Genomic DNA, 24,338 nt, shown 5'->3' with positions numbered 1-24,338 from the left:
CATCCTAAAAGAAAGAGCATCAGAAGTGGATTTCTGTCAGGAAACGGCCTCTGTAGACACTGAGCATTCGCTCTGATAACATTGTGACAGGAAGGCTGGAATGGCATTCACAGAGCCATTATACCTATTTGCAACACACTGCTGTCCACATAGTACTGACTTTGATGATATCATTCAGAAAAACTGGGGATAAAATTTCAAAATTGAAATAAAAAAGCTTTACTAGGAAAGACTGGGGAGGGAGTAAAGCAGAAAACAAATATCCAAAGGTGAATAAGGACTTTTCTATTCCATGGAGTAAGGAAGAAAGAATATTTATCTGACATCAGGGATCAAAAATTTGCAAAAAATAAAAAAATTCAGCGTGTAAAACTGGCTAATTAATTTCAAGGATTTTTTAAAATTTAAGTTTAAGGATTAAAAAATACTTTTACACAAACTTTCAATATATTGTGGAGGTTTGTTTCTTAGTAAGTAAAATCTAGGCATTTGTGTTGCCTTTCTAAATTTCAGGCAAAAGTTTTACTTAAGGAAATTCAACAGTTTGAGAATTTACAGCTTTATCTTTGTCCTATGTTCTAGAATTTATTTTCAAGATTTATAGTTAAAGTTTTAATTAACTTTTTAAGATATTACTTATAGGGAAGTTAACTTCTAATAAGTACCAATAAATATACAAGTAGGTACCATTCAAAGTTTCAATAAAACTTTTAATCAGAAACAAGTGTTCTATAAAAACAAAATTTAAGGTAAACATTTTACAATCTTCAACTAAAGAAACAGAAATTCTCTCCTTGGAAAATCTGGTCTAAGTTTTTAAACTGAGAGTCCTCCCAAAAGCATTTTATGTTTCACAGGCTACAATAGATATCTGACAGAATATACATAAAGAATTATTGTAAAAGTCCTGATATCTATTTTAAATCTAGAACAACTACCTACAGATTAAAAATTATGAAAGTACTGTCAGGGAGATGAAACCACTCCACAAATCTCTCTTACACTACAGAAATTTAAGAGAGTACTTATCCCAAGCATGGTGTTCCAAAGCATAAACAACCCCCAGCCCAATAAATTAAGCTAAAACCAGAAGACTTCACACTGCAAGTTGTGAAATAATGCTGAAGTATGGGAACAACTCTACCTCCAACAAAAGGCTTAATTAACAGTTTTAGTGACTATGTTTTTCCATTAAAGCCACATAATAGTCACCTTGTAGCAAGATCTGTACTTTGAATTTATGTGGTGTTTATCTGCCTGAGGTTACCAAAACCACATCTAACATACCTTAGCAAAGAAGACTGTGAGGTGTGTTTCACTGCCAAGTATCCAAATGGGAAATTTTGGAGATTTCAAATAGGAGCCAACCTAAAAAGGTACAGCAAAATCAGAAATACAAAGCAAACCCAGAAAGGTCATCTAGTTAGTGACCAAATTAATGAAAATTTAGTTAGTTTTCAGAATGGTTAAGACTCCACTGATATAAAATGTTTAATAAAATGATGTGTTTAGCTTGCAGACAAGTACTATGCTTAACAATACTGTAATCAGATGCTAATGAAAGGTAGAAGTCCACTTGATTTATTAACTGGCTTTGGATTAATTAATTCAGAATCGACATTTATTTAATAAATTAAAGGACAGCCAGTTGCAGTCAATACACTAACATTCTGCCAACTTCATTATTCTCTTTAACTCTGATAAAAGGTAAAGGAATTTAATTGAGACTATAAAGAAAGCAAGGAACAACCAAAAAGGTTCAGGAATTAAAAAGTATTAATGCTGTTTCAAAAGTAGTCTTTGTAGAACAGCCAGGACCTATGACCCCACAGGGGATGCTGGATAAGCTCAGGGAAGACTGTCGCCCATGGGTGGGCCCCACACTGGAAGAGAGGAAGTACAAATTCCCTTGCAGCCCATGGAGGACCAGCATATGGACTGTACTAATTAATGGTGCACTATAGCAGGAGTCCCTTGCTGCAGCCAGCCTGGGAACAAGTGGAGGAGTTCACTGCAGCGTTAAAACAGACAACTTGGCTGAAAAGGACTAAGGGTGGAGGCTGTAATGGATGTCTTTAATTTGTTGTAAGCCTGATCTGAGTTGCTGTTACAGGAATTACCGTAACAGGAACCACCTGAACCAGTGGAGGATCAGCCTTACAAGAAGCAGATGCAGTGCAGCAGTGACCTGACCTGAGCTGGCTTTGGGGCACTATGACTCCAGCACAAGGTCTCCTGTCCTGAGTGACCACCAGAACAGAGGGAGCCCAAAGCCATGGACTAAATGAACTCAAAGGACATTTCATGGACATTCAGCAGGGTGGTCAAGACTAAGGGAATAACAGATACATTTTATATCAAAGCGTGGAAAGGGAGGGGTGGTGTTTAATGATGTTGTATGATGTTGAATAGTGTGGGACCTGAGTATGATATAAATGGTATGGAATAAGGGATGGAATGTGCTGCTTTGGAATGGAATAGTTTATTTCTCCATGGTGGCTGGTATGGGACTGTGTTCTGGATTTGTGCTGAACATAGGGTTGACAATATAGAGATGTTTGTGTTGCTGCTCAGCAGAGCTTACACAGAGCCAAGGCCTTTTCTGCTTTTTTAGAGCCACACTGGCAAGGGTGATGGGGTGCAAAGTGGGACAGGTGACCCAAAGGATATAAAGTGGGAGGGAAGAAGGAGGAATGGGGGGATATTTGGAGTGATGGCATTTGTCTTGCCAAGTAACTGTTACACTTGATGGGGCTGTGTTCTCCTGGACATGGCCTGTCCATCAAAACCCATAATTATCTTCTTGTTTTGCTTTGCTTGTATGTGTGGCTCTTGTTTTCCCTACTAAACTGCCTTTATCTTGGCCCATGAGTTTTTCAGCTTGAACCCTTCCAATTCTCTTGCTGATCCTGCTGCTGGGGGCACAAGTGAGCAGGTGTGTGGGATGTGGCTGCCGGCTGGGCTTAAACCACAACAGTAAAGCACAGAATTCCTCAAATAAAAACCAGAAATCAAGAAATTCTGTCACAACAGGAAGAAACAATATGGACTAAGGTGCACATCAGGTAGTTTCAAACGTTCAGAGATAAATACATAAAATGCCTTTCAAATTTTGAATATATTTTATTTAGAATACAGTTGCTTAATACTAGTTTTATCATTTTTACTTACAGATATTTATTTTAAATGGAAGACAGTGAAAGCATAAAAAGAGATCAATAAAATTGCAACACAACAACAAGCCATTTTGGAACTTCACAGTTTTAAAACCATCTACAAAACTTTAGCTAGAGTTATTTCAGTAAAAACATTAGCTTCTAACTAACAATAACCAATAAAGTTCTAATCTAAATAGCATCAAACAGCATTTACTCAGTAAGATGCATTTAAAAATTTTATCATATATTTGTCTTAATATATGTCTCATATGTCTTAATATACGAATTTGGACATTATTTGAAAGTTCTTTAAGCTCTCCAAGAGTACACAGTAAAGTTTTCAGTAATACTGTTAAAAAAGCCCACAACATCTTAATGAAAGAAAAATTTTAAATTATGTAGGAAACAGCTTACCTTACAATATCTCAGAGATTCCATCAACGTCAAAAAGCCCACTGTTGCCTGTTTGTGTATGCCAAGAAGTTCTGTTCAAAAGAAAACACAAAATTTATTCACGAAAAACCCGCAAATTCTGTTTTAAGCTATTTTTCTTACTTTCAAAATTGGTCAAGTAATAACAATTTTAAGTTATGCAGTTTTAGAAAAAATAGCAAATCATCAAGCTATAGTCAAAAATGGTCATTTCTCTCTCTATATAAACGAAGATCTCTATAAATAAGATCTCTCTATAAAATAAGATCCAGACTCAAGGTTTTAAGAGGTTCCTGTTGATAGTCTCTTAAAAACCTGTTGGACTTTGTAGGAGGGCAATTCTTGCAATTTACATCACAATTATTCTTAGAAAAATCTAAGAAGAATAGCTATCTTCAAGAAGAGAAACTCCCATATACATGCATAAATTAATGCTTTTTCCTCTCTCCCTCTTTTTTCTTAGAGTTTCTTGGCCATATTTATCTAAGCATTTCACATTCTGAATAATAAAACACAATTTTTGAAATAATAATTTTTTAAGTAGAAAAACTAATTTGATTTTCAATACTGATTTCCATTTAAAGCTCTCAAACACACACAGCTGCCAGAAACAGCTGAAATATTTATGTACTACTGATTGGAAGAGCACTTACAGAGCCTTACTTGATGTCCTCTAATATAAATAATGAGAAAGTACTTCAAAATTCAAGCTTCAAACCTAATTATACAGATTTGGAAGAAGCTCTGGGCTTTCTTATACATCATCTAAAGAGTTCCAAGTACTGTCTGCTTAGAGCAGCTCTGCTAGATCCCCAAACACTGTCTAACAAGAGCAGCACATACTGGAAGCATACACTATGATCAATTTGATCTGGATTTCCTTTATTTTGTTGAACACTGACTTCCATATTTGAAAGTTCCCTCTAAAACACTAAGCCTCAACCATAATTTTTTAACACCAGTCATCTTTGTACAACAGCATAAAACTGACATCTTTACCAACGGGCTGTAGCCTCAGGACCATAGCAAGTGAAAGAAGCCATTCTGAATTTAAAAGATTCCTGGATTTGCAAAGTGAAATCTGCAGCAGCAGACATGCTATACTCCCTTCACCAACTTCACTGAATTTGCAACAGTGCAGAACAGTTATTATAGTAATGGTTTAATTTTTCCCTCTACTGTTAAGCAAAAGTCCCCATACATCCAATTCTGAAAATCAAAACCCAAAAAACGTACAAACACAAGCTTGTTCACTACCTTTGTGTCTGGAAGTACAACTCCTTCCTTAGAGTGTGAGCTATACATATTCAAAGGCTCTTTGCAGTGTAGAATTCTTTGATCTGAAAGCTGTGCTTTTACAGATTACCTTCAAACTTGCTTGGAATTAAAATATTCAGGGTACATAGATCATCCTTTGCAAAACCCCATAATCTCCCTGGCTAATAGCTGAGTGGCTGTAAATTGCCATATGCTGAGACAATTCATCCTTTCTTTGAGCTGGGGGAAAGAGAGCTATAGCCCAATTAAAAAAACTAGTGAAGAATCCTGCAAACTAGGGAACAGCTAAAATACAGAAATAGCACATTTATATGTGCAATGAAGGAAATGAGTGGCAGAAGTAAGCAACAGTGTATTAGAGAAGTAATTTTATGCATCAAATGTATTTCTTAAAAACCAGTAACAAAAATCAATGAGAAGTCCAGTCTGCTAAACAAGGGATTCAGATGTAGGAGCCAATAACTGGGCAGAGAACAACTAAGTCCCATGTAAATAATATTTACTATTCAGAAAATTATTCAAAATAAATCTATGCTAAAGTACTTTGTTCCCCTGAAAGATAACTAGATGAGAACTCTCACTGATAACTAGAGAGTGCTGTGATTCTGGCTACAACAGTAGCCGCACAGTGTGAATATTCTGAATAGTTAGTAGTCAAGCCACACAGATTGTGTATCTGTGTAGGAAGCTCCTAGGTTAACTTCAGCTTGTAGTCACTGATCTACCTATGCCTCCTTCAGAATGAGCCAACAGAGAGGAGAGACACAAAAGCAAAAACTACTCTCAGATAATTTACAAAGAAAGGAAAGGAGACTGGTTAATTGCACTAAATCAAAGTTTATTCTGTGAATATCCTCACCCCACAAAGAGAGAAGATTACTGGAAGACATCTGATAACACCAAAGATCAACTAAGAAAATTAATATTTATGCCTCTTGTCACAAAGTTAATTTCTCTTGTTGGAAAAGCACTTTTGCCAAGGACTCAAATTTCTGAACTCATTTGTTTCCATCCGCATCAGCACAGCGCCACCCAGCGGCCACAGCAACCCCAGAAACCTCTGGCACCGCCCGGGAAAAGCGGTTCCAGCCCTGGCTGCATTCGGAGGGAACTACTACAGCGCATGGAGGAACAACAGCCCTAAAATAGCAGTAAAGAATACCAGCTACCTCCCCGTATCTTCCCACCGTGGGTAGCTGTGGCAAGAGAAGAGATCAGAATAAGAAGAAAGGTTTAAAGGAGAACATGAAGATAGTCAAAGAAGAGATATCATTTCACCAGCATTTTTACCACCAGTGGCCAAGAACAATTCCAGTTAGTAACTCCTACCCTGTTTGGAAAATATGCAATACTGTGAGAGCCAGTGCTCTGAGTATAACCTGCACAGACATGGTAATTCCTCAAGTTTGCACTGTCTATTCTTTCATCACTGCTAAAATTACTGGCAGTACCTTTACAATGGCTTATAAATAATTTTAATTATTTATTAATTAAAAACTGCTTATCTAAATAGTTGAAAAAGAGGCAAAGAGACTTCAGATAACTTCTGAATAAAACAGTATTCAGTCATTGCTATTTTGATACCTTGAACCCTTCTACGTGAAAAGCTCATAAGCATTGACACGAAAGAAGCTGAAGGTTTTACACACAAAGAGAAACAAAATCCAAGAGAAATGCTCAAAGAAGAAAAGATGACAAAAAGGATTTCTATACAAAGGAAATGTGACGATATATCCAAAACTCAGCCTAGCCTAAGAAGTTGTGAACAGTAGCAGCTGCTCTTTATCTTTCTTTTTATAGACTATAACAGATCACTTGGTAACAAATATGATTATAGACGTAAGACTGTGTATTAGCAGGTTCTGGCTGTAATTATCCAAGGGCTTCAAGAAAATGGAGGGCTCCCAATATAAAGTCCAATTACTTGACTGGTCAGAAAAACTAACAGGACACATAATACCAGATCCTTAAGAAGTACTAAAGATCATTTTCTGTTCCTCCACTCTCCAGAAGAAGACAGACTCTAAGGGAGCTCTCATTCTAGGTTTTTAGGGCAGAACTGACTGAGAACCTAAATGCTGACTATTACTGTGTCCAAAGCAAGTTAAGCATTCTCAGAAAAGAAAAAAAAATCCGATCTGGATAACTAAGAAAAAGCCTACCAGAAAGGTAATCTGAAAGGCAAATGAGGGAATGAACTCGCCGTTTTCAAAACCAATATATTGAATTGCAGAACAGCAACTTAGCCTAATGTAAAGGAAAACTAGAAAATTCAGAATGATTGACTGATCATAATCTAAAAATTCAGATTGATATACCATAATCAAAAAGGGAAAATTAAAAGTACTGAAGAAAGTACTGAAGAAAACATACACATAAAACCCAGAAGGCTAATTGAAACAAATTTCTATTAGAAATGGGGGGGATAAATGACAACAATGTCAAATAGAGGAAAGTTAGATAGAATATCCAAATGACATTCTGTAAGTCTGAAAGCATAGGCTGCAAGAAACCATAATCAAGTGCAAGTCTAAAATGTCTCAAAGGAGATTATATTACTTGTTCATCATCAGACCAGAGCATTTTGATTCAGGTCTTGCATGGATCTGTCCTGAACCTCATTTCAAGTAAGTATTTTCTGTGCTGACTTATATGATGGAAAATCATTGTAAGAAATGCTTGTGTACCCAAGATGGACTTTGCAGCAGTTAAAGAGGAGATGTGAACAATTCAAACTGTTCCTGTTTTCATCTAATCTCTATTTGTAAAATGAAACCCAAAAACCACAAAAGCTCTCTAATCATGAGCCTCCACTGAATCCCTCCACTGTGTCAATGTTTTTCCTGCACTGGGGAGCCCAAAACTGGACCCACCACTCCAGAGTGGTCTCACAAGTACCAGAGAGAGGGAAAGAACCACCATTTCTCTTCAGCTGCTGGCTACCCTCCTGCACAGCCTCCTTGGCCAGACGGACACACCAGAGACTGAGCGCAACTCACTGCCCACAGGGGCCTTGGGTCCTTTCCTACAAGGCTGCTTCCCAGACAGCCGCTGCTGCCCTGTGCTGTTCCACGGGTTTATTCCATCCTAGATGTAAGATTTGGATGCACCTCAGGACATTACTGTCAGTTCACTTATCTAGTTTGATGTGGCTGTTTTGAACAGTAGCCTAGTTTTCAAATTTCCCATATTGCAGAGACTGCACTCCCTTCCATCATCCAGGTAACATCTACATTCAACTTGTAGCTGACAATCCTGTATTCACTGATACTAACATCAGCAATTTTGTTCAAGTATGTTTTACTTCCATTTGAAGTCTACTTAATTCAAAGGGCAGTAAACAAGGAGACTATCAAAACAGAAATGGAATATATATTCTCAATATATAGGTCAGCATCTCAGAATATGTAAAAAATAACAAGCATAAACTAGAACCAACTTACTCATTCCTGAACATTCTCTGTCTCCATCCCACACATTAGAAACAGCATGTCCAGTCAACAGCAGATTAATCAAACTTTGGCTACACAACAGAAAGAAATTATGTAAGACATAAGAAATTAAAAGGGACATGAAATTTATATCAAAAAATGTGATTATCTGTAACAAATTTAAAAATTATTGGATTACCCAAGCAGATATTTTGTAATTATTTTCCATTAACTAGTATGTATTTTAATTCAGGAACCCTAATTATCATCTCCACTCTTTCAAACATGACCTTGATGTAGAATGTAGACCTGAATTTGAGAATTATCCATCTGAAATTTCAATGAGAACAGAAGCATTTCCTCAGAACTGATGTATTAAAAGGAGTTAGCAGTGAAATAGACACACTTTTCAGTGTTGCTTTTAGTTATTTTTAAGTTACAATTGAGTCTCTTTTAATGTCACTAACTTTCTAAAAGAGTGATCAGTTACATAAGACAAAAAATAAGCTCAAAAATCTATTTTAAGTGGTAGCAAACTTTTTTTGCAGCTTACCTTCCATGACCATAAACAGGATCTATCAATGGCTCAGTTGCATCTTCAATTTCATTTTTTATGTTTTCTATACCCTGTAGAAAAATTACAAACATTTTTGCTGTCTTAAGGAATGAGCTTCAACATTTATACAACAGAATGCAACAGTAAAACACTGGGAGGCTGATGTTTTTACATGAACTGATAAAGGCTACTTTTGCTTCAAAGGAAGATGTTTTCAAACATCTTGCAAGGAAGGATGTTTTCAAAATGTGTAAGTATAAGTCTCCCAGATCAAAAGAAAAAAAGACAAACCAAAACCCAAAACAAACCAAAGGACTGAGCTTTTCAAATTTTTAGGCTGGAACTGTACTGCAACATAGATGAAGATACCATTTCATCAATTTATCTGGACTTAGCTCATCAGTTTATTTGCTCACTTTTTACAGAAAAAGGGTTATATGATCAAACTTTCTCTTAACAAAGAAATAAAATCCACCCAAAAAATACATCAAGCAACCCACAAACCTTTGTCAGTATTACAGAATACAGAAAGAGCAATACTCCAAATCTGTTTGTCCATGCTGAATATTGATCCCAAACTGCAGCTTTCAGTTCAGGGAAGCTTTTGAATGCTCGTTTGCTAAAGACAAACAACAATAACAAACAAACAACAGAAAAGAAGCATGTATTGAGATGAAGCATTAGAATGGTGTCATAAAACACTACCAAGAATTACTAACACCTAACATGAAAATGTCAAAGTAAAAGTAGAACAGATCTGGTGTTATATACAGAATGACACAGCAGCTCCTCTGGAGTTACAGTAACTGCCATCTGCAGATGATAAATAATTCTGGAGCAAAATGCAAAAATGAGCAATTTTTTTAATGCAAACACCAACCATAAAGTTACACTTATGTGTGAAAGAGCTGAGTGGCTTGCACCACTACTGAAAATCTATAAAACAATGTTACTGAAATTGCAAATAGACTGTATGTCACCAAAATAACATTTGCATTATGTAGTGTTCTGAACAACATTCAGCCCAAAAACAATGGAGAAAAACCTTCTGCTTAGGTAAGACTATCTTCCAGGCTTTTGAAGCAATTAATTTATTTCCCATAAGAATTTGACTTTGTTAAACACTAGCTCTGGAAAAAGTAAATTGTTCAAAACATTTAACAGTGGTACATTGACATTTGGGATACTATCTTATTGCATAATATGGTGACTGCCTGAATGATAAGGTAACACCGTGTGATCATATGCTTTAAAAGGAAAAACAACACATAAAATCTGAGGAAAGGAAGAAATTCACCAATATCCCAGTGAAGCAACACACTTGCAATTCCTTGGGTAGTTAGAGCTAAATATTAAATTTCAGAACACAAACATTAGTTTGAGTAATTCAAACTAGATCATAGTCTTTGTTTAGCTTACACAAACAGTACGTTATTTTTTTTTCTGATTTCTTGCACATTTTTAGCAAGCTTTGTTTAAAAAAGAAACAAAGATCTACAAAAATATATCCACAGAGGGTTGTACTCTGGCTAATACTTGATTTCTAAACATCCTTTCTTCATCAGTGAGTACACATGGCACACAAGGTATGCAAGGCAAAGCTAGTTCTGAAATCCACCTGATGTCTAAAGGCCTTGATGCACTGATTCCCAGTGAGAATGACAGAAAAAAATTAATTTGGTACAAGTCCAAAGACTGAAGGGTGAGCAGGAGGGGAGGAGGAAGGGCAGGAAATCAGTGTTTTGATCAGCTACGGTTATGAAAATTTTATATTCCTCTCTTTCTTATTTCCTTATATGACAATGGGTTGAAAAAATAAACTATAATTACTACTGATAAAATGAGCTCTGGTTATTTCAGTTCTAATTAGAAACGTTTTCCATCTCAGGTGTTTTTTTGAATTCTGCTGCTCTTTATTTACTCTTTAAGGATTGATTTGTATCATATTTACCCAACTGCTCACTATGAAAATAAAAGGCTGTTATCTTTAAATAGAAACTCACTAGAACTGTGAGCTCTGGGTTTAGACCCCCAAAAAAGAACTGTGTTTAAATTATGAGACAAAAATCGGTCTTGTATGTAAAACATTAAAAAAAAGTTTCTTATGGTATCTCAAATTAGGAAAAAGTACTGATTACATTATATAATTATTGAGGATTAACATCTTGAACTTAAATAGTAATCTCGATTCGATTCCCAGAACCCTGTGTTCATAAATTTGAAATGCATAAATTATCTAGCCAATTTATCCCATTACATTGCTCCAGTTTTATTTTAAAGTCTAATACTTATGCTCAAAATGATATTCCATTTGAAATGGCTAAAATGCAAAGAAAAAAACACAAAACCCCCCAAACTAAACCTTGGATTTCAAGTTTAACCTGATGAGTAACACAAAAAGTTCCTCAGCATACTGCTTTCAGGCCTGTAAATATTAGTGTAACTTCAAAATATTGCATTTTAAATGTTCCAACATATTACTTACTGAATTAATGCATGAAATCGCTCAAAGCCAAGCTCTTCGACAGCCAAGGCAGCTATACACAAGAGACACTTTTCAGCACTACACATGGCAAAAAAATGACACAAGATACACACAGCAAGCTAGAATACTTTCAAGCTCTAATTATATTCTTAATCCTCTCCTGGCATTTAAATTTAACTGATTAGTATAAACTAATTTACTGCAACATTAAGATTCCACCATACAAATTAGTGAGAACATTTCTATTTGAACTAATCAATTTATTAAAAGCACAAAGCCACTGGCATGTTGGAAATATTTGTCATATACTGAGCTGTTGATTTTGAACAAAATGTGGCTGTCACAAAGTCACCAAGCATATGCATACTATAGATATAATTTTGCAGGTCAACAAGAAGTACTATTTCTTAGAAAAGCAAGCATGATTATTTTATCAGTGTACGTAAGCTGTATTTTTTCTTTGAATATACACTTCTGTTACTGAAATTTAGTTCGTTTTTTCCCCTTTAATGCTTATTCATTACAAACAAAAAAGTAGAATTAGTCTAAACAGTGTTACACATTCTGTTTTTAAGCAAGTTCTTGTTCTCTTTCAATAACGGGTAAACAGCCTTTCAAATTAGTGTGCGTCCAGGACATAAAAAAATACAGCATTAGTGTCTTCCCAAGTTCAACACAGGCTTTATACCTTCCCTTTTTCTTTTCTTTATCTTTCTCCTAGTAGAGCAATACACAAAACAGACAGATCTGCTTTCTGATAGATACCACTTGATGCTGAGTATTCAAACAATGTCTGATTACCGAGCCACAGAATGTGGCTGCGTACACTTCAGTTAAGATCTGAAGCCATTAGGGTTAGTACTACTGATCAATTCTCCCCACCAGAATTCCTCAAAAGGCATTTTATGCCTATTCTGATTGCATTTTGAAAGATGTACTTAATTTGCCCTACATGCAAATACAACTGATTCTCAAGCAACAGAATACTTTCATTTTCTACTTAAGAAATACACCAGCAGCAGTCTTAAGAATTTTAGTTTTTGTCATTTGAATAACTACAAGGAATTGCTTAGATTACCAAGAGTAAAACTGGACTTTAAAAAAATGTATTTTTAAGACATTTTTATAAAATATGAAAGAATGAATCTGAATTGCAAAAAATGCTGCAAAAACTAACCTTGCTTGAAGAACACATGTTTTTGTAAGCAGAAGGTTAGAGGGACTAATTCATATAAAGCAATCTTTGAACCTGGGAACTTGCACTACTAAAGCCAACACATGGCCAACAAGTGACTGCTATACACCACAAAAGCAGATGCAAAATGCTATTGCATTCAGTAAGTGTGCTCGAATCCACCTTTTGTCCACAGAGCAGGATGACAGGCAGTTTCATTCTGTTACTAAAGAACAGGGTGAAATGCTAAGATAATTACTATTTGAAATAAAGGGAAATAAGTAGAAATTCTAAAGAGAAGTAGATCTATACATAACCCAAACAATGCTAAATAAAGACAGTGCTTAGTGGAACGAAAAAGAACAAACAGCAAGAGAACATGAGATGTATGAGAAATACAATTGTTTAGAAATTCCTTAAAATGATACTCTATCATGCTGTGTCTAAGCATATTTCATGGCTTTATTATAAACATATCCCATATCCAACTCTCAAACAGCCTGCCATATGGAACTGTGTCTGTAATACTCCCTGCTCACCCAACTCATCTCTTAACTCCTATCAACTATGACAATGCCAGTTTCTATTTTTATTGAGTACACCAGCCAAGCAAGAAATAAATGTATTCCTTTGCACTAGCAGTTACACAACTTTGCATTACTCATAATATCTTCTTCTCAACATCTTTGTCCCACCTCTAACCAGGTTAAGAAGATGGTTTACATGTAAATAGCAAGACAGAGGAAGGGAAAAAAGAGAACAACGTTGCCCATGACATAAGCAGGCTGTACATGGGAAATGTATCCTGGTCTTCCTTGAGTACATTCCATGTTATTAAGGACAAGTCAGGCAGAACTTGAAGACTTGCACAGAAACATTAAAAATGTAGTTATGTAATAGAATTGATTAGTTCATAAGTGTCAATGTTGAGAGTAATTATTAACTTGAGTGTGTGTTTAAAAACACTATTGAACATTTTCTACAGTTAAAAGTCCTTTGGCATCAAGGAATACATTAAAAAAAAGGACAGTAAGATCCTGTAGATAACTAGTCTCTGCTTCACTTTATGTAGAAAACAAACCTCCTATCATTGGCAAGAGCTTCAGAGACAACTAAAAAAAAGGAAAAAAAACCCTGGAATTTCAGACTTATAACTGCCTTATCTTGCAAAGGATAAAATAGTAAAGTTGCAGATAAAACCTTCTGTATAATACTTTTTCTTACTTTAAAAAATGCTCACCTTGGAGCTCTTATGCACCGACCATCTGTTTTTTCAATTAAATATAATTTAAATTATTATTGTTTGAGCCTTCTAAAGCACAGGGAGCACTTGCTAGAAGCAGATGAAGATGACTCATAACAAAGAGCTCCAGCACTACAAATTGCTATAACTAGCTGTGCAATATAAATCTATTTGTACAACTCTTGTTTTGTAGTTATGCCACAAACTGCTGAGTAACATATTCCTTTCATCAAAGATAGAACCTCTATAAGCAATATGTTCTCATGTGAAGAGATTTTCATATTTCTTAAGGCACAAATTGTGAACAAAAACTAAAAGAAAAAGCAGCTTATCTTTTAACACATTAGATCTTTCCTGTTTAAAGAAAACAGGAAAGAAACAAAGAAACTCTCTGATCCCATGTGCACAGGCAAACGTTCCATGTCACTGACTCTGCAGTAGTTAGATATGACTGGATGCCTCATCTCAGTGCAACAGATGATGTCTCCTGGATCCTTGATGTCAGTAATTCATGAAGGAGTGAAGAAGACATGTGCAAAAAGCAGGTAATTGAAAAATTCCAAACTAAAAAAAAATTATGGTAATTTACCAGAAGGTGATTTAAATTGTTTGGTATTGCACAGACAAATGGAAAAAGGTTACTTCTCCATAACAGAGGATCCAGAATAATTTAGAAAAAAAAAAACATTGGAGAATTTTCTACAAAATTCCTCTTAAGCAACAAGTGACAAGTATTCTTCCAGTGTTAAGAAGCATGTAGATTTTTCAAAATTAAAGATGTATCAGGTCCCAGTAAATTACAAAATAAAACTGAAGACTATGGAAATTGCTGAAATTCTTTAGAAATATGTATGTTAGAACTCCAGTGATAAGACACCACATTGCTTCCAACAAAAAGGACGAGTGCCTCTAATTATAACAAACAAAAATCTTGTCTTTTGCTAATGGAATCATAAAGGCAAACCCCTCATCTGTGAATTAATAAAATAGCAGTGGTCCCTCAAAAACCATGTAATACTTCACTAAGTGATGGGTAATTTAGCATAGAAATACATCTTACAAGGTTGCTCCTCTTGATGACTAGATTCTGCAGGACTTTCAGAAATACTAGCAGTTTCTTCGGTTGTTTTTCCTCTTATCCATGTTGCCAGACAGTATGACTCAGAATTATCAGAGCAAGCCATTTCCAAAATATCACATAATGTATGACAGAGAAGGTTCTTCTGCTCCTCTTCTGAAAGATCAGAAACCTACATAAGTCTGATTGCTGAGAACAATTGTCATATATAAGCTACTAGTATCTTTTTTATACATTAATGCTATCTAAATAATTATTACTTTTATCTCATTACTTACTAATGTTAACTGCTCTTTGACCATACTGGACCAAAGATTATAAGGCTGTCTTTAGAAAAATGTGGTTTTATAGGATTTGTAACCCATTCCCATTCTTAATAACAGATTTCAATTAAATATTTCTAAAACACAGAAGTATTAAGCACCAGCATAGGCCTCACAAATAGGAGTTCTGAAGTATGTAGTATACATACGATATAGAAGAACACAAACAAACAACAAAGTGTGAACTATTTCCAGATTTTTTTAAACTAATACATGCTTTACAAATAAATAAAAAGGAAAAATAATGAGGGGGGGTGGTTTAAAAAAAGGTTCTCAGTACCTGGACACTCTCTCCAAGTAGACTTTTCACTGGTAAAAAGCCTCTTCAAAAGGAATGCCTTTGTTACCAAAGAATAAAATATTAATAAAATACAAGACAACATTACCTTTTGCATTATGTCACAAGCACCAAAGCATTTTTTCACATTTTTAAAAGTTTCAAGCTGCTTACCATTCAGAACAAGACTCTGAGCCTGCCCTGTTTACTGACTTTTCCCCATCAAACCAGCTACAAAGGTGGCCTCATAACTACATTCAACACCATTGAGTTTGAACCCCAAGTTTGTTTCAAACACACATAGTGCATATACACCTCCAGACTCACAGGACTACAGGAAGGGAGGCACAAATATTTTCAGTAAAACTGATCAGCAGTTCAAGACATATCACTAACACAAGCCCCTTTAGTAGTTAACAAGCCCACCTCTTTTAACCATTGCAAACAATAACCTCCAGATCAGGGTAAAGAAATCCTATGCATCTCCATATCCCTGCTTTATCATCAATGCTAATGTAATGCTGCAATTAAAAAAGAAAAAAACCCTCTAAGTTACAGAGAAGTAATAATGAAAGAATAAACTTCATGAAGCAGAGTCTTGCCATTTCAGGTATTTTTAGCACCTCACAAACAGCTGGTTCAACTTTCACTGCTTTCCTGACACGCTCGCCCTGTTCTCCCATTACAAATTTCTTTTAACAAATTTTTTTTTTTGCAAACCTTCTTAGATGTGAAAATCAACTGTTTCAAATCTGTCTAATACAGAATAACAAAAAAAAAAAAAAAAAAAGCAGACACTGTGACACAGACATTACCCTTAAAGGCAGGGAATTCAAGAGATGCGAAAGGATTCGGATTAAATTTGTATCTGATCTTTTCCTCCTCCCCTTTACAATGCATTCCTGATTTTGAAGTTACTTCTGCTTGGATCAGCCTGCTGCATTTCCTCAAACAAATGTCCTTCCGCAAAATTATAGTTCAAAATCAGCCCATGCTCATCCCTGCCTTTCTACAGAGATTTTGCCTCCTCCACTTTAATTATGAAATCAAAATACAACTGATCTGCAATTTTTTTTTAATATTTATTTTAGCTCAAAATACATAAAGAACAAATTTTGGGCTCACTGATTTTAAATCAATAAAGGCATCTTACCTGTACAGGTGCTATCACTGCACAAGGGCCACCTTCAAATTGTTCTAATGCAGTTGATTCAGAGTCACTAAAAACAAATCCTGTCAAATGAAAAAGGATTTTATTTAATGAAATATGTAAACAAGTATGTATACTTCTTCCCTAACAGAAATGACACCTGATTTATTCCTTTAAACCTTTAAAAATTAGGTTTTTGTTTCCTTGATAATGTAACTGCATATGGTTAAACCATCTGAAGCAAAAAGAGTCACGAGTACAGATGAAAGGACAGATATTAATTATTTATATCTGCAATTAAATCATGACCACAAAGGTCCAACAGCTAGGATTTTAAACAAAAGAATTTCTAACTTAAACTATGGTTTTTATTTTATGATGGTTTATTTCTTATCAATACATTAAAATTTGTGTATTATTTTTGTACATTGTCTACATATGTAATGACAATACATCTTGGAACATTCACTGAACATATATAATACACTTCTATTCCTGATGAATGGCACAGTATGCCTCCCACTGATCTCATTTTTGACCTATCAGCACATCCTATTGAGACTGAAATATGCTGAGTAGTTTAAATATTCACTTGCAACCCCTGAATCAAACCTCCTAATGGTGTTTTACAGAAAATACACTTCATTTACTGAGATGCAACATCACCAATTTCCCCCTCCAGCTTTAATGCTTTGTATTTATAATTTGTTTTTCAGAATTATCTTAAAAGTCACATAATAAAGCAAATACTGGAGCAATTAGAGCAAAATTGTTCCATTACCACCTTGCCCTTAAACTTGTCTTAAAATAGGTGATTCATATCTTTCATTACTCATTGATAAATGCACATGCAATTACCTTGATGAAGCTGACACATGGCAACTTAGAGTGAGTGGTGTTCTGCATTATCCTTTTAAGTAATGATAAGATTGTGCCAAAGCCATTCTAGTTCACTGTAATCTAGAAACCATGCAACTGTAGTCAGCAAGTAACCAGCAAACACAAGGAAGTGGGGGCAGGCAGAAAGGGGATACACACACATCTTGTCATGGACAGACTGTCAGTCTCAGCAGAAATAAAGTTCAATGCTACTTTCCCACAATTTCTCCTCTTCCCAATTCTGTAGGATTACATGCTGCTGTTACAAAAGCACTCTAAGCCCTGGATGTGAATTTGAACTGAGGAAATGCATCCCCCCACACTACAGCATGGCAAGTACATCATCTCAAGCAGTAAGAGATAGGACAACTGCACGTTCTGTATGCCATACTTCATCACAGAAGAGTAGATACTCCACAACAATGTGAGTTTTTTGTTTTAAAAAGGATCAGGGTAGCCATGGGGTTTCTGCTGCATCTGACCAAAGACTCCAGGTTATTTTTAACCACACGTGCAAACGTGCAAAGTTGTATTTTATATCCAAAACCTAAGTGTCTATGTCAAGCCTACATACTTAGATCTGGCATCACCTGATGCAATGAAGCTCCATTAATTCCTACTTGAAGCAAAGCTTGCAGTAATGCCATTTCACTGCCCTGTTAACATGCCCTACCAAGAAATATCATCATTCCTTTCAACTTTCTGAATTGGTTTATGCAGGCTTAGAATATTAAAAGGTAAGTCCTCCTCTGCTTTGAAGCGTTACTGCATGCTTTCTAAGCACACTTCAACAAGAGAGCTTTTTTAGTTGTTTTAATGATTTGTTTCTGCAGAAAAACAACATACTTGGGTGTGGTACCACTAAACCACACTTAAGAAATCTTGAATTTGCTTCACATTCTCCAGACTTCTTATAGAAGGCATGAACTCTCTCAGCTTAACCCTGCCCTGTTTTTCAAAATTGCTTCCTAAAAACAAAGAACATCAAGTGATCCACCAGAATGAATACAAATTTGAGACAGACAATATAAAGTCAATGTCACACAGAATTTCACAGAATACAACCACAGGCAAAACACATATAAAATACCCAAGGAAATACTTTTTATTAAATGCTGCTTAATGCTTAATAAATACTAAGATTCTAAAAGCTGTTAAGCAAAAAAATGAGCTTCAGGCAGTATGGTCTTGCTCTTTTAAAAAAGTTCTACAGAATTGCAAATCAGCTTAGGTAAGACTTCAGAAATCAACATTCCAAACTCCAGCTGGGCTTAAGTCTACCTCAGCCTGAATCCATACCCACTTACCTCTTTAACCCTCTACAACAGTCACATTTTGGGCAATCTCTGTAAACACTCATTGACCCCACACTCTTCCTTATGATTTGTAAGAATGGCCTGGCCACCCTTTAAGCTACCAAGATGAGCATCTCCAATCCAGAGTAACTTCTGCTTACTCTCTCTCAACTTTCCATATCTATCACACAGCTCTTTTCACTCAAGATAAAATTTCAAAAAGAAAAAAGATGTAATGCAGCCAAAATATTTTTTAAAATAATCTGTCTGCCTTTTATCCATTAGTATAATTAGCATATTTCCCTGCAAGAAACATAGAATAATGTCATTACCATATATCTTCCATGTCATTTATAACCCTATTAAATGCTGCACTGACTCATTTTTTTCAATATCACTACAGCTCTGCTGCTTTAACCTTTTGAGACAGTGTGGCAGGGAGATCTAGACTCCTGTTGGTAGCCAGTGCTTTGCCCAATATTTTGAGTAATGACACTGAGAAATCTGTCTTTATATCCTTTGTCCACTATAATCACACAACACAAAGTCTTACTCTCCTTATTTTCCCATTTGGCATTTATTTCTTTCTTGTATCTAATTCTCTTCTATGTAGGGTTTACCAAAATGAGGCTATGACTTACTTACCTACTGTTGTCCTTCATCTAATATGCCACATCACAGTCCAAAGTACTACAAAACCCATTCATTCTTCTATTATGACTACTCCACCACTTTCCTGCATCTTTTTATTACCAGCCTATTTCTAAAAAATTTTTTCCATCCAAGACACCATAGATATAATTGTCATTTCATAAAGGATACTGTGTCTCTTCAGTATTTTAACTCTGTACAAAACCCAATTCTACCTGAATGAAAGAGCCAAGGGAATTAGCAAGGAGCATGCAACACTAACCAGCTCAGAAAAATCCTTGCTGATCCAATCTACCCATAAAGATGCTGCACCATACACTTTTTGTGCTAGAACAACAGAATATGTTGAGTAGGAAGGGAACCACAAGGATCATGAAGCCCAACTCCTGTTCCTGCACATGTCACCTTAAGAGTCACACCATGTGCCTGACAGTGCTGTCCAAAGGCTCCATAACTCTGTCAGGCTTGGTGCTGTGACCACTTACCAGAGGAGCCCATTCCAGTGCTCAACCATTCTCTGGTTTTTCAAACCTTTTCCTGATACCCAACCTAAACCTCCTCTGACTCAGCTCCATGCTGTTTTCTCAAGTCCTCTCACCAGTCCCAAGAGTGAAGAGATGAGTACCTGCCCCCTCACTTCCCCTTGTGTGCATGTTGAAGGCCACAATTAAGTTTCCCCTCAGTCTCGTCCAAGCTGAAGAAACCAAGTGACTTCAGCCACCTCTCACCATGGAAGTGCATTTCTTTCCCTTTAGGGATAAAAGAACTGCCTGACAGAAACACTGGAATAACACATTATTACCCAAGCATGAGGTTTACAACACATCTTAATGTTTCACTCTTTCTCTAGCACTGGGAATAGAACGATACACATTTTGCTTGTGGCTTTGGGTTTTCCAAGTGTATCTTTGCAGTAAAATGAAACTTCTGAAATTTTATGTGGGGAGAAAAAAATGCCCAACAAACAAAAAACATTTTCCTGCCCACATAAACAAAGGAGAATTTACTACAGCAATACCACAACAAAACTCCACTAAATGGGTTGTGGATAAAGAGATAGGAAGTCCTGTAAGGGATTGAGGAATGTACACAAACTACCTGGTAGGCTACCACTAAATTGGGCAACTGGAAGCTGAAAGAGGATTCAGACAAAATGGACCTTTTTACTGAATGTTATCCATATACACAAACTGTACTTCCCACTGTGCTTTTGCAGTTAAATGCTTGTTGGAGAAGGCCATTCCATATCTTTCTTTCCAAAGACCAGTGAGAACACAGCTTACGTAATTCGGAAAGGATGCTGTGTGCAAGTCTGCCAGACACTTATATTGGATAGACATGATGTCTCATGCCTTGGGGATGATCTGAAGAACAGTTCTATGCATGAAATTTGTCCCTTGGGTCAATGGAGAAATGTACTCTTAACATAGGTATGTTCCTTTAGGGTTCAGTCGTCTTCTCAGCTCCTTCCCAAGTCCTCACATCTATGCCAGGAAACACCGAAGAGCAGACTGACGCTTTGCACAACATTCCTGTGTCTGCTTTGAGGATTCTGGTAAACGGAACCCACAAGGTTCAAACTGCAAACTCTGCTGCAACCATAAAGACAAAAATTCTGTAGAGAACTCCACGCAAAAACACTCACAACAACTTTGCAGCCGTGCCTTTAGGTCCGGAATAAAACCAATATATTTCAAGTTGCCAATGCAGAAACCTGAGGGAATTACTGCCACTAACTTCCAACAGCACATCTACATGAGCTGGGTCAGTTCTCTAACTGCTGGCAAACCAGCCCGTCTTCAAACAAGTATGATGGTCAAGGAGTCTGGTGCACAGCAGGATTCCTGGAATGGGCTGTCTCCACTGAGAAACTGACAGCTATCAGTTTTATGCTCCTCAACAGCCTCCCAACTGCCTACTTTTCTTTCCAAATGAAAATCATAGCTCTCAGCTTCCAAAGGGTTTGAGACAGGATCGGACGATAATCAGCAAGTATCCAAAATTAATGCCACTGCTGGCACTACAATCAAAAGAAATAAAAACAAACAAAAAACCCCAACACTGAACTAGTTATTTGATGCTTTCAGCACTTTTAACGTGGAACAGGGTCTATCTTTTAAACTTTCAAGTCTTTGGAAATAATAAAGCTTGATATATTTGTTTGTTTGTTTGCTTTTCTTTTAAATCTTGATGAGTCAGTGCTGATGGGCCTCCTTTGCAGCAAGTAAATGCTGCAGAACTTTATCAACAAAATAGAAACTGAAAGCTGGGTGAAAATATTATGCAGCTACACAAGGTAAGTGAACTGGAATTGACTGTTTTGATTCTCAGCACAAGACGTCCAAACAGTCTAACTTAATGTCATGGGGTTCTGCTACACAAAATTGATTATACTGAGAGGGATACAGAGAAGGAAACAGATGCACTACACATTCTAGTCACAGGACTTTCCCTAAAGACAGATTGGAAATAGTTCCATTGCAGAAACCACCAGAACTCCAAAGACCTTTTCCATTAAACCCTCATTCAATCACAAGTACAGTGCATTATAGTACACATTTCAATAAATTTTGAAACTGCTGAAATTTCTCATACAAACTATCTTTAAAACTTCAATTGTGGCAATCCAACATTACCAGTTAAAGAAATAATTAAGCTTTTTAACACCAATTCTTCTTTTCTGACTTTGTACTGAAACCACAACATTACCAAAACTTAAGAGATATTTCAGAAAGTAATTACATTTCAATAAGCAATTTTGTTAGGAGAAGCAATGGCTTTGCTGTGCCTGCTCAAATTCTAGGTATTAGAAGGAATTTGGCTTTTTTCCCCTAAATATTTATCACTGAAGTATCGGAAGACAAATAAACATAGGGGAAAAAATATGAGTCTGGTAATACACTGTGTCCAGTAGTGGGGAGCAGCTACGAAGTTCCCAAATCTACTGAAACTATGTAGATGATAACAACCTTGTTAAAAAAGAAAAAATAAAAAGAAACAGAGAACACTAAGAAACTAAGTTTCAAGACAACACCCTTATTAAAAGAAAAAGAAAGAAACAGAGAACACTAAGAAACTAAGTTTCAAGCAACTTTAACCTGACCTGGATGCATTTTTTAATCTATAAATTCCACGATCACGAATTTTCTCCAGGAATCAACAGTTTTGTCATGAACATGAATCATGACTAGAATTCCTCAAAGCCCCCAGTAATTATAGAGAAGGCTACTATTCCCTCCTTTCAGCCAGGACAGGTACACAGACTGATTACTTGCATATAATTCTTATAGGTAAGCATTGCGATTGCACTTTTAACGATCACCAGCAAGCTTTCATCAAGAAGAAACCATGCATTGGCTGTACAACTTAAGCACAGAAAAAACACCTTACAAATACCACACGTTCCAGCGTTACTGGCGCTTTATCTCTTGGCATTTCCTAGTACTGGCATACATCTGATTCCACAGCCAAATAACCAGTTCAAAAAATAAATCTGTGGGTCTCTGTCCCAAGTTTGGCCCCGCTTTTGGTATCTGTGACTCATATATTCTTCACAAAAAACCAAAACCAAAGCACAACTTATGTTTGTTTCCACAAGCTATGTAAAATCACGACATAAGAGGCTGTTGTTCTATTTCATAAATTCAGATCCCTTTCTACACAATTTTAACTTCCTTTGAGTATGTTTGGCTAAAGACGATTATGCTGCAAAAAAACCAAAATAATTATTGAGCAAGGGAAGCTGCTGCATCATTTTCCCGCGTGGGCCAGCGCGGAGGTGCCGCTGACACAGGCACCCGAGCAGCGCCGAGGGCACGGCGCCCCTCAGGCACAGGGACCCACAGCGCGGGGGCGGCGCGGGGAGCTGCGGTGTGCCCGGCGGGCGGGCAGCGAGGCGGGAAGGGCCGGCGGGTCACGGCGCACGCAGGTACCTTGCGCCCAGCGGCAGAAGATGGTGTCGGCCAGCCCGCGGGGCCCGGCCTTCTTGCCCCACACCAGGTGGACGAGCTCCTGGCCCGCCTCGGACATGGCGGGGCGGCGGCGGCCCCGGCGCCGGGCGGGCGCAGCGGCTCCGGCGGCTCCGGCGGCCCCTGCGCAGGAGAGGCAGGGGCGGGGCCGCGCGGGCGGGGCGGGGCCGGGCCGGGCCGGGCCGGGCCGGGCGGGGAGCGGCGGGGCGGCCCTTCCGCTTCCCCAGCAGGCCCTGGTGCTTCCGCGGGCTCGGGGGCGTGTGGCCCTGGTCATTACTCTGACAAATCCGGGACGGAGCTGTTTTCTTAGGGAACATTTCGACTTGAAGGTTCCCGAGATGAGCTGTTGTGTATTCGCGCTCGGAAATCTTCCTGCTGTGCGCAGTCGAAATAGAGCTGCGGTGTGGTGGCCGCTTTCTTAAACAATTACTGTATCGGTAGGGTTGGAAGGGAGCTCTGGAGATAGAATTAGAGAAACATGGAATCATCGGCGTTGGAGGAGACCTTGACGAGCATCAAGCCACCCATCACCGAGCACCGCCACTGTAACCCCTAAACCACACCACTAGGCGCCACACCCAGATACCTGTTAAACACTTCGGGCATGCTGACTCCGCCGCCTCCCTTGGCAACCTATTCCAGTGCCACCGTAAGGGTGAAAAAGTTTTTTCTAATAATCTAATCTGAATCTCCCCTTCGACAATCTCCACATCAACTTGTCCAAGCCCTTTGTAAGGCAGAGTCACCTGGAGCCTGTGATAGGAACGTTTCCAGGTGGGTTTTGAATGTCTTCAGTGAAAGACTTCGTGACCTCCCTGGACAGCCTGTGCCAGTCCTCTTGCCACCCACATTGTAAAAAAATCGTACTTCACGTTGAGTGGAATTTTTTGTGTCTCACCTTAGGGCTATTGCTCCTCATCTTGTCACTGGGCACCGCTAAAAAGAGCCTGGCACCACCCT

General features: G+C 37.4%; 1 protein-coding gene across 1 annotated transcript in view; it reads right to left on the bottom strand.

The window, feature by feature from the left end:
- MINDY3 (MINDY lysine 48 deubiquitinase 3) overlaps positions 1-23,498 on the bottom strand; it is a 49,082-nt gene extending 25,584 nt beyond the window's left edge. Inside the window, exons 1-10 of the mRNA XM_059842557.1 lie at positions 23,343-23,498; positions 16,589-16,668; positions 15,439-15,496; positions 14,818-14,991; positions 11,341-11,392; positions 9,360-9,474; positions 8,853-8,926; positions 8,312-8,391; positions 3,573-3,643; positions 1,288-1,368 (exon numbers count right to left, since the gene is read on the bottom strand). Coding sequence (XP_059698540.1) covers positions 1,288-1,368; positions 3,573-3,643; positions 8,312-8,391; positions 8,853-8,926; positions 9,360-9,474; positions 11,341-11,392; positions 14,818-14,991; positions 15,439-15,496; positions 16,589-16,668; positions 23,343-23,439 — 882 coding nt within the window. The 5' untranslated portion in view covers positions 23,440-23,498. The remainder of the gene's footprint in view (positions 1-1,287; positions 1,369-3,572; positions 3,644-8,311; positions 8,392-8,852; positions 8,927-9,359; positions 9,475-11,340; positions 11,393-14,817; positions 14,992-15,438; positions 15,497-16,588; positions 16,669-23,342) is intronic.
- Positions 23,499-24,338: the final 840 nt, after the last annotated feature.

This window comes from Haemorhous mexicanus, chromosome 1 (assembly GCF_027477595.1).
Source record: "Haemorhous mexicanus isolate bHaeMex1 chromosome 1, bHaeMex1.pri, whole genome shotgun sequence".
Lineage (NCBI taxonomy): Eukaryota > Metazoa > Chordata > Aves > Passeriformes > Fringillidae > Haemorhous > Haemorhous mexicanus.
Note: the sequence above shows the minus strand (reverse complement) of the source record. Positions and strands in the feature narration are given on the sequence as shown.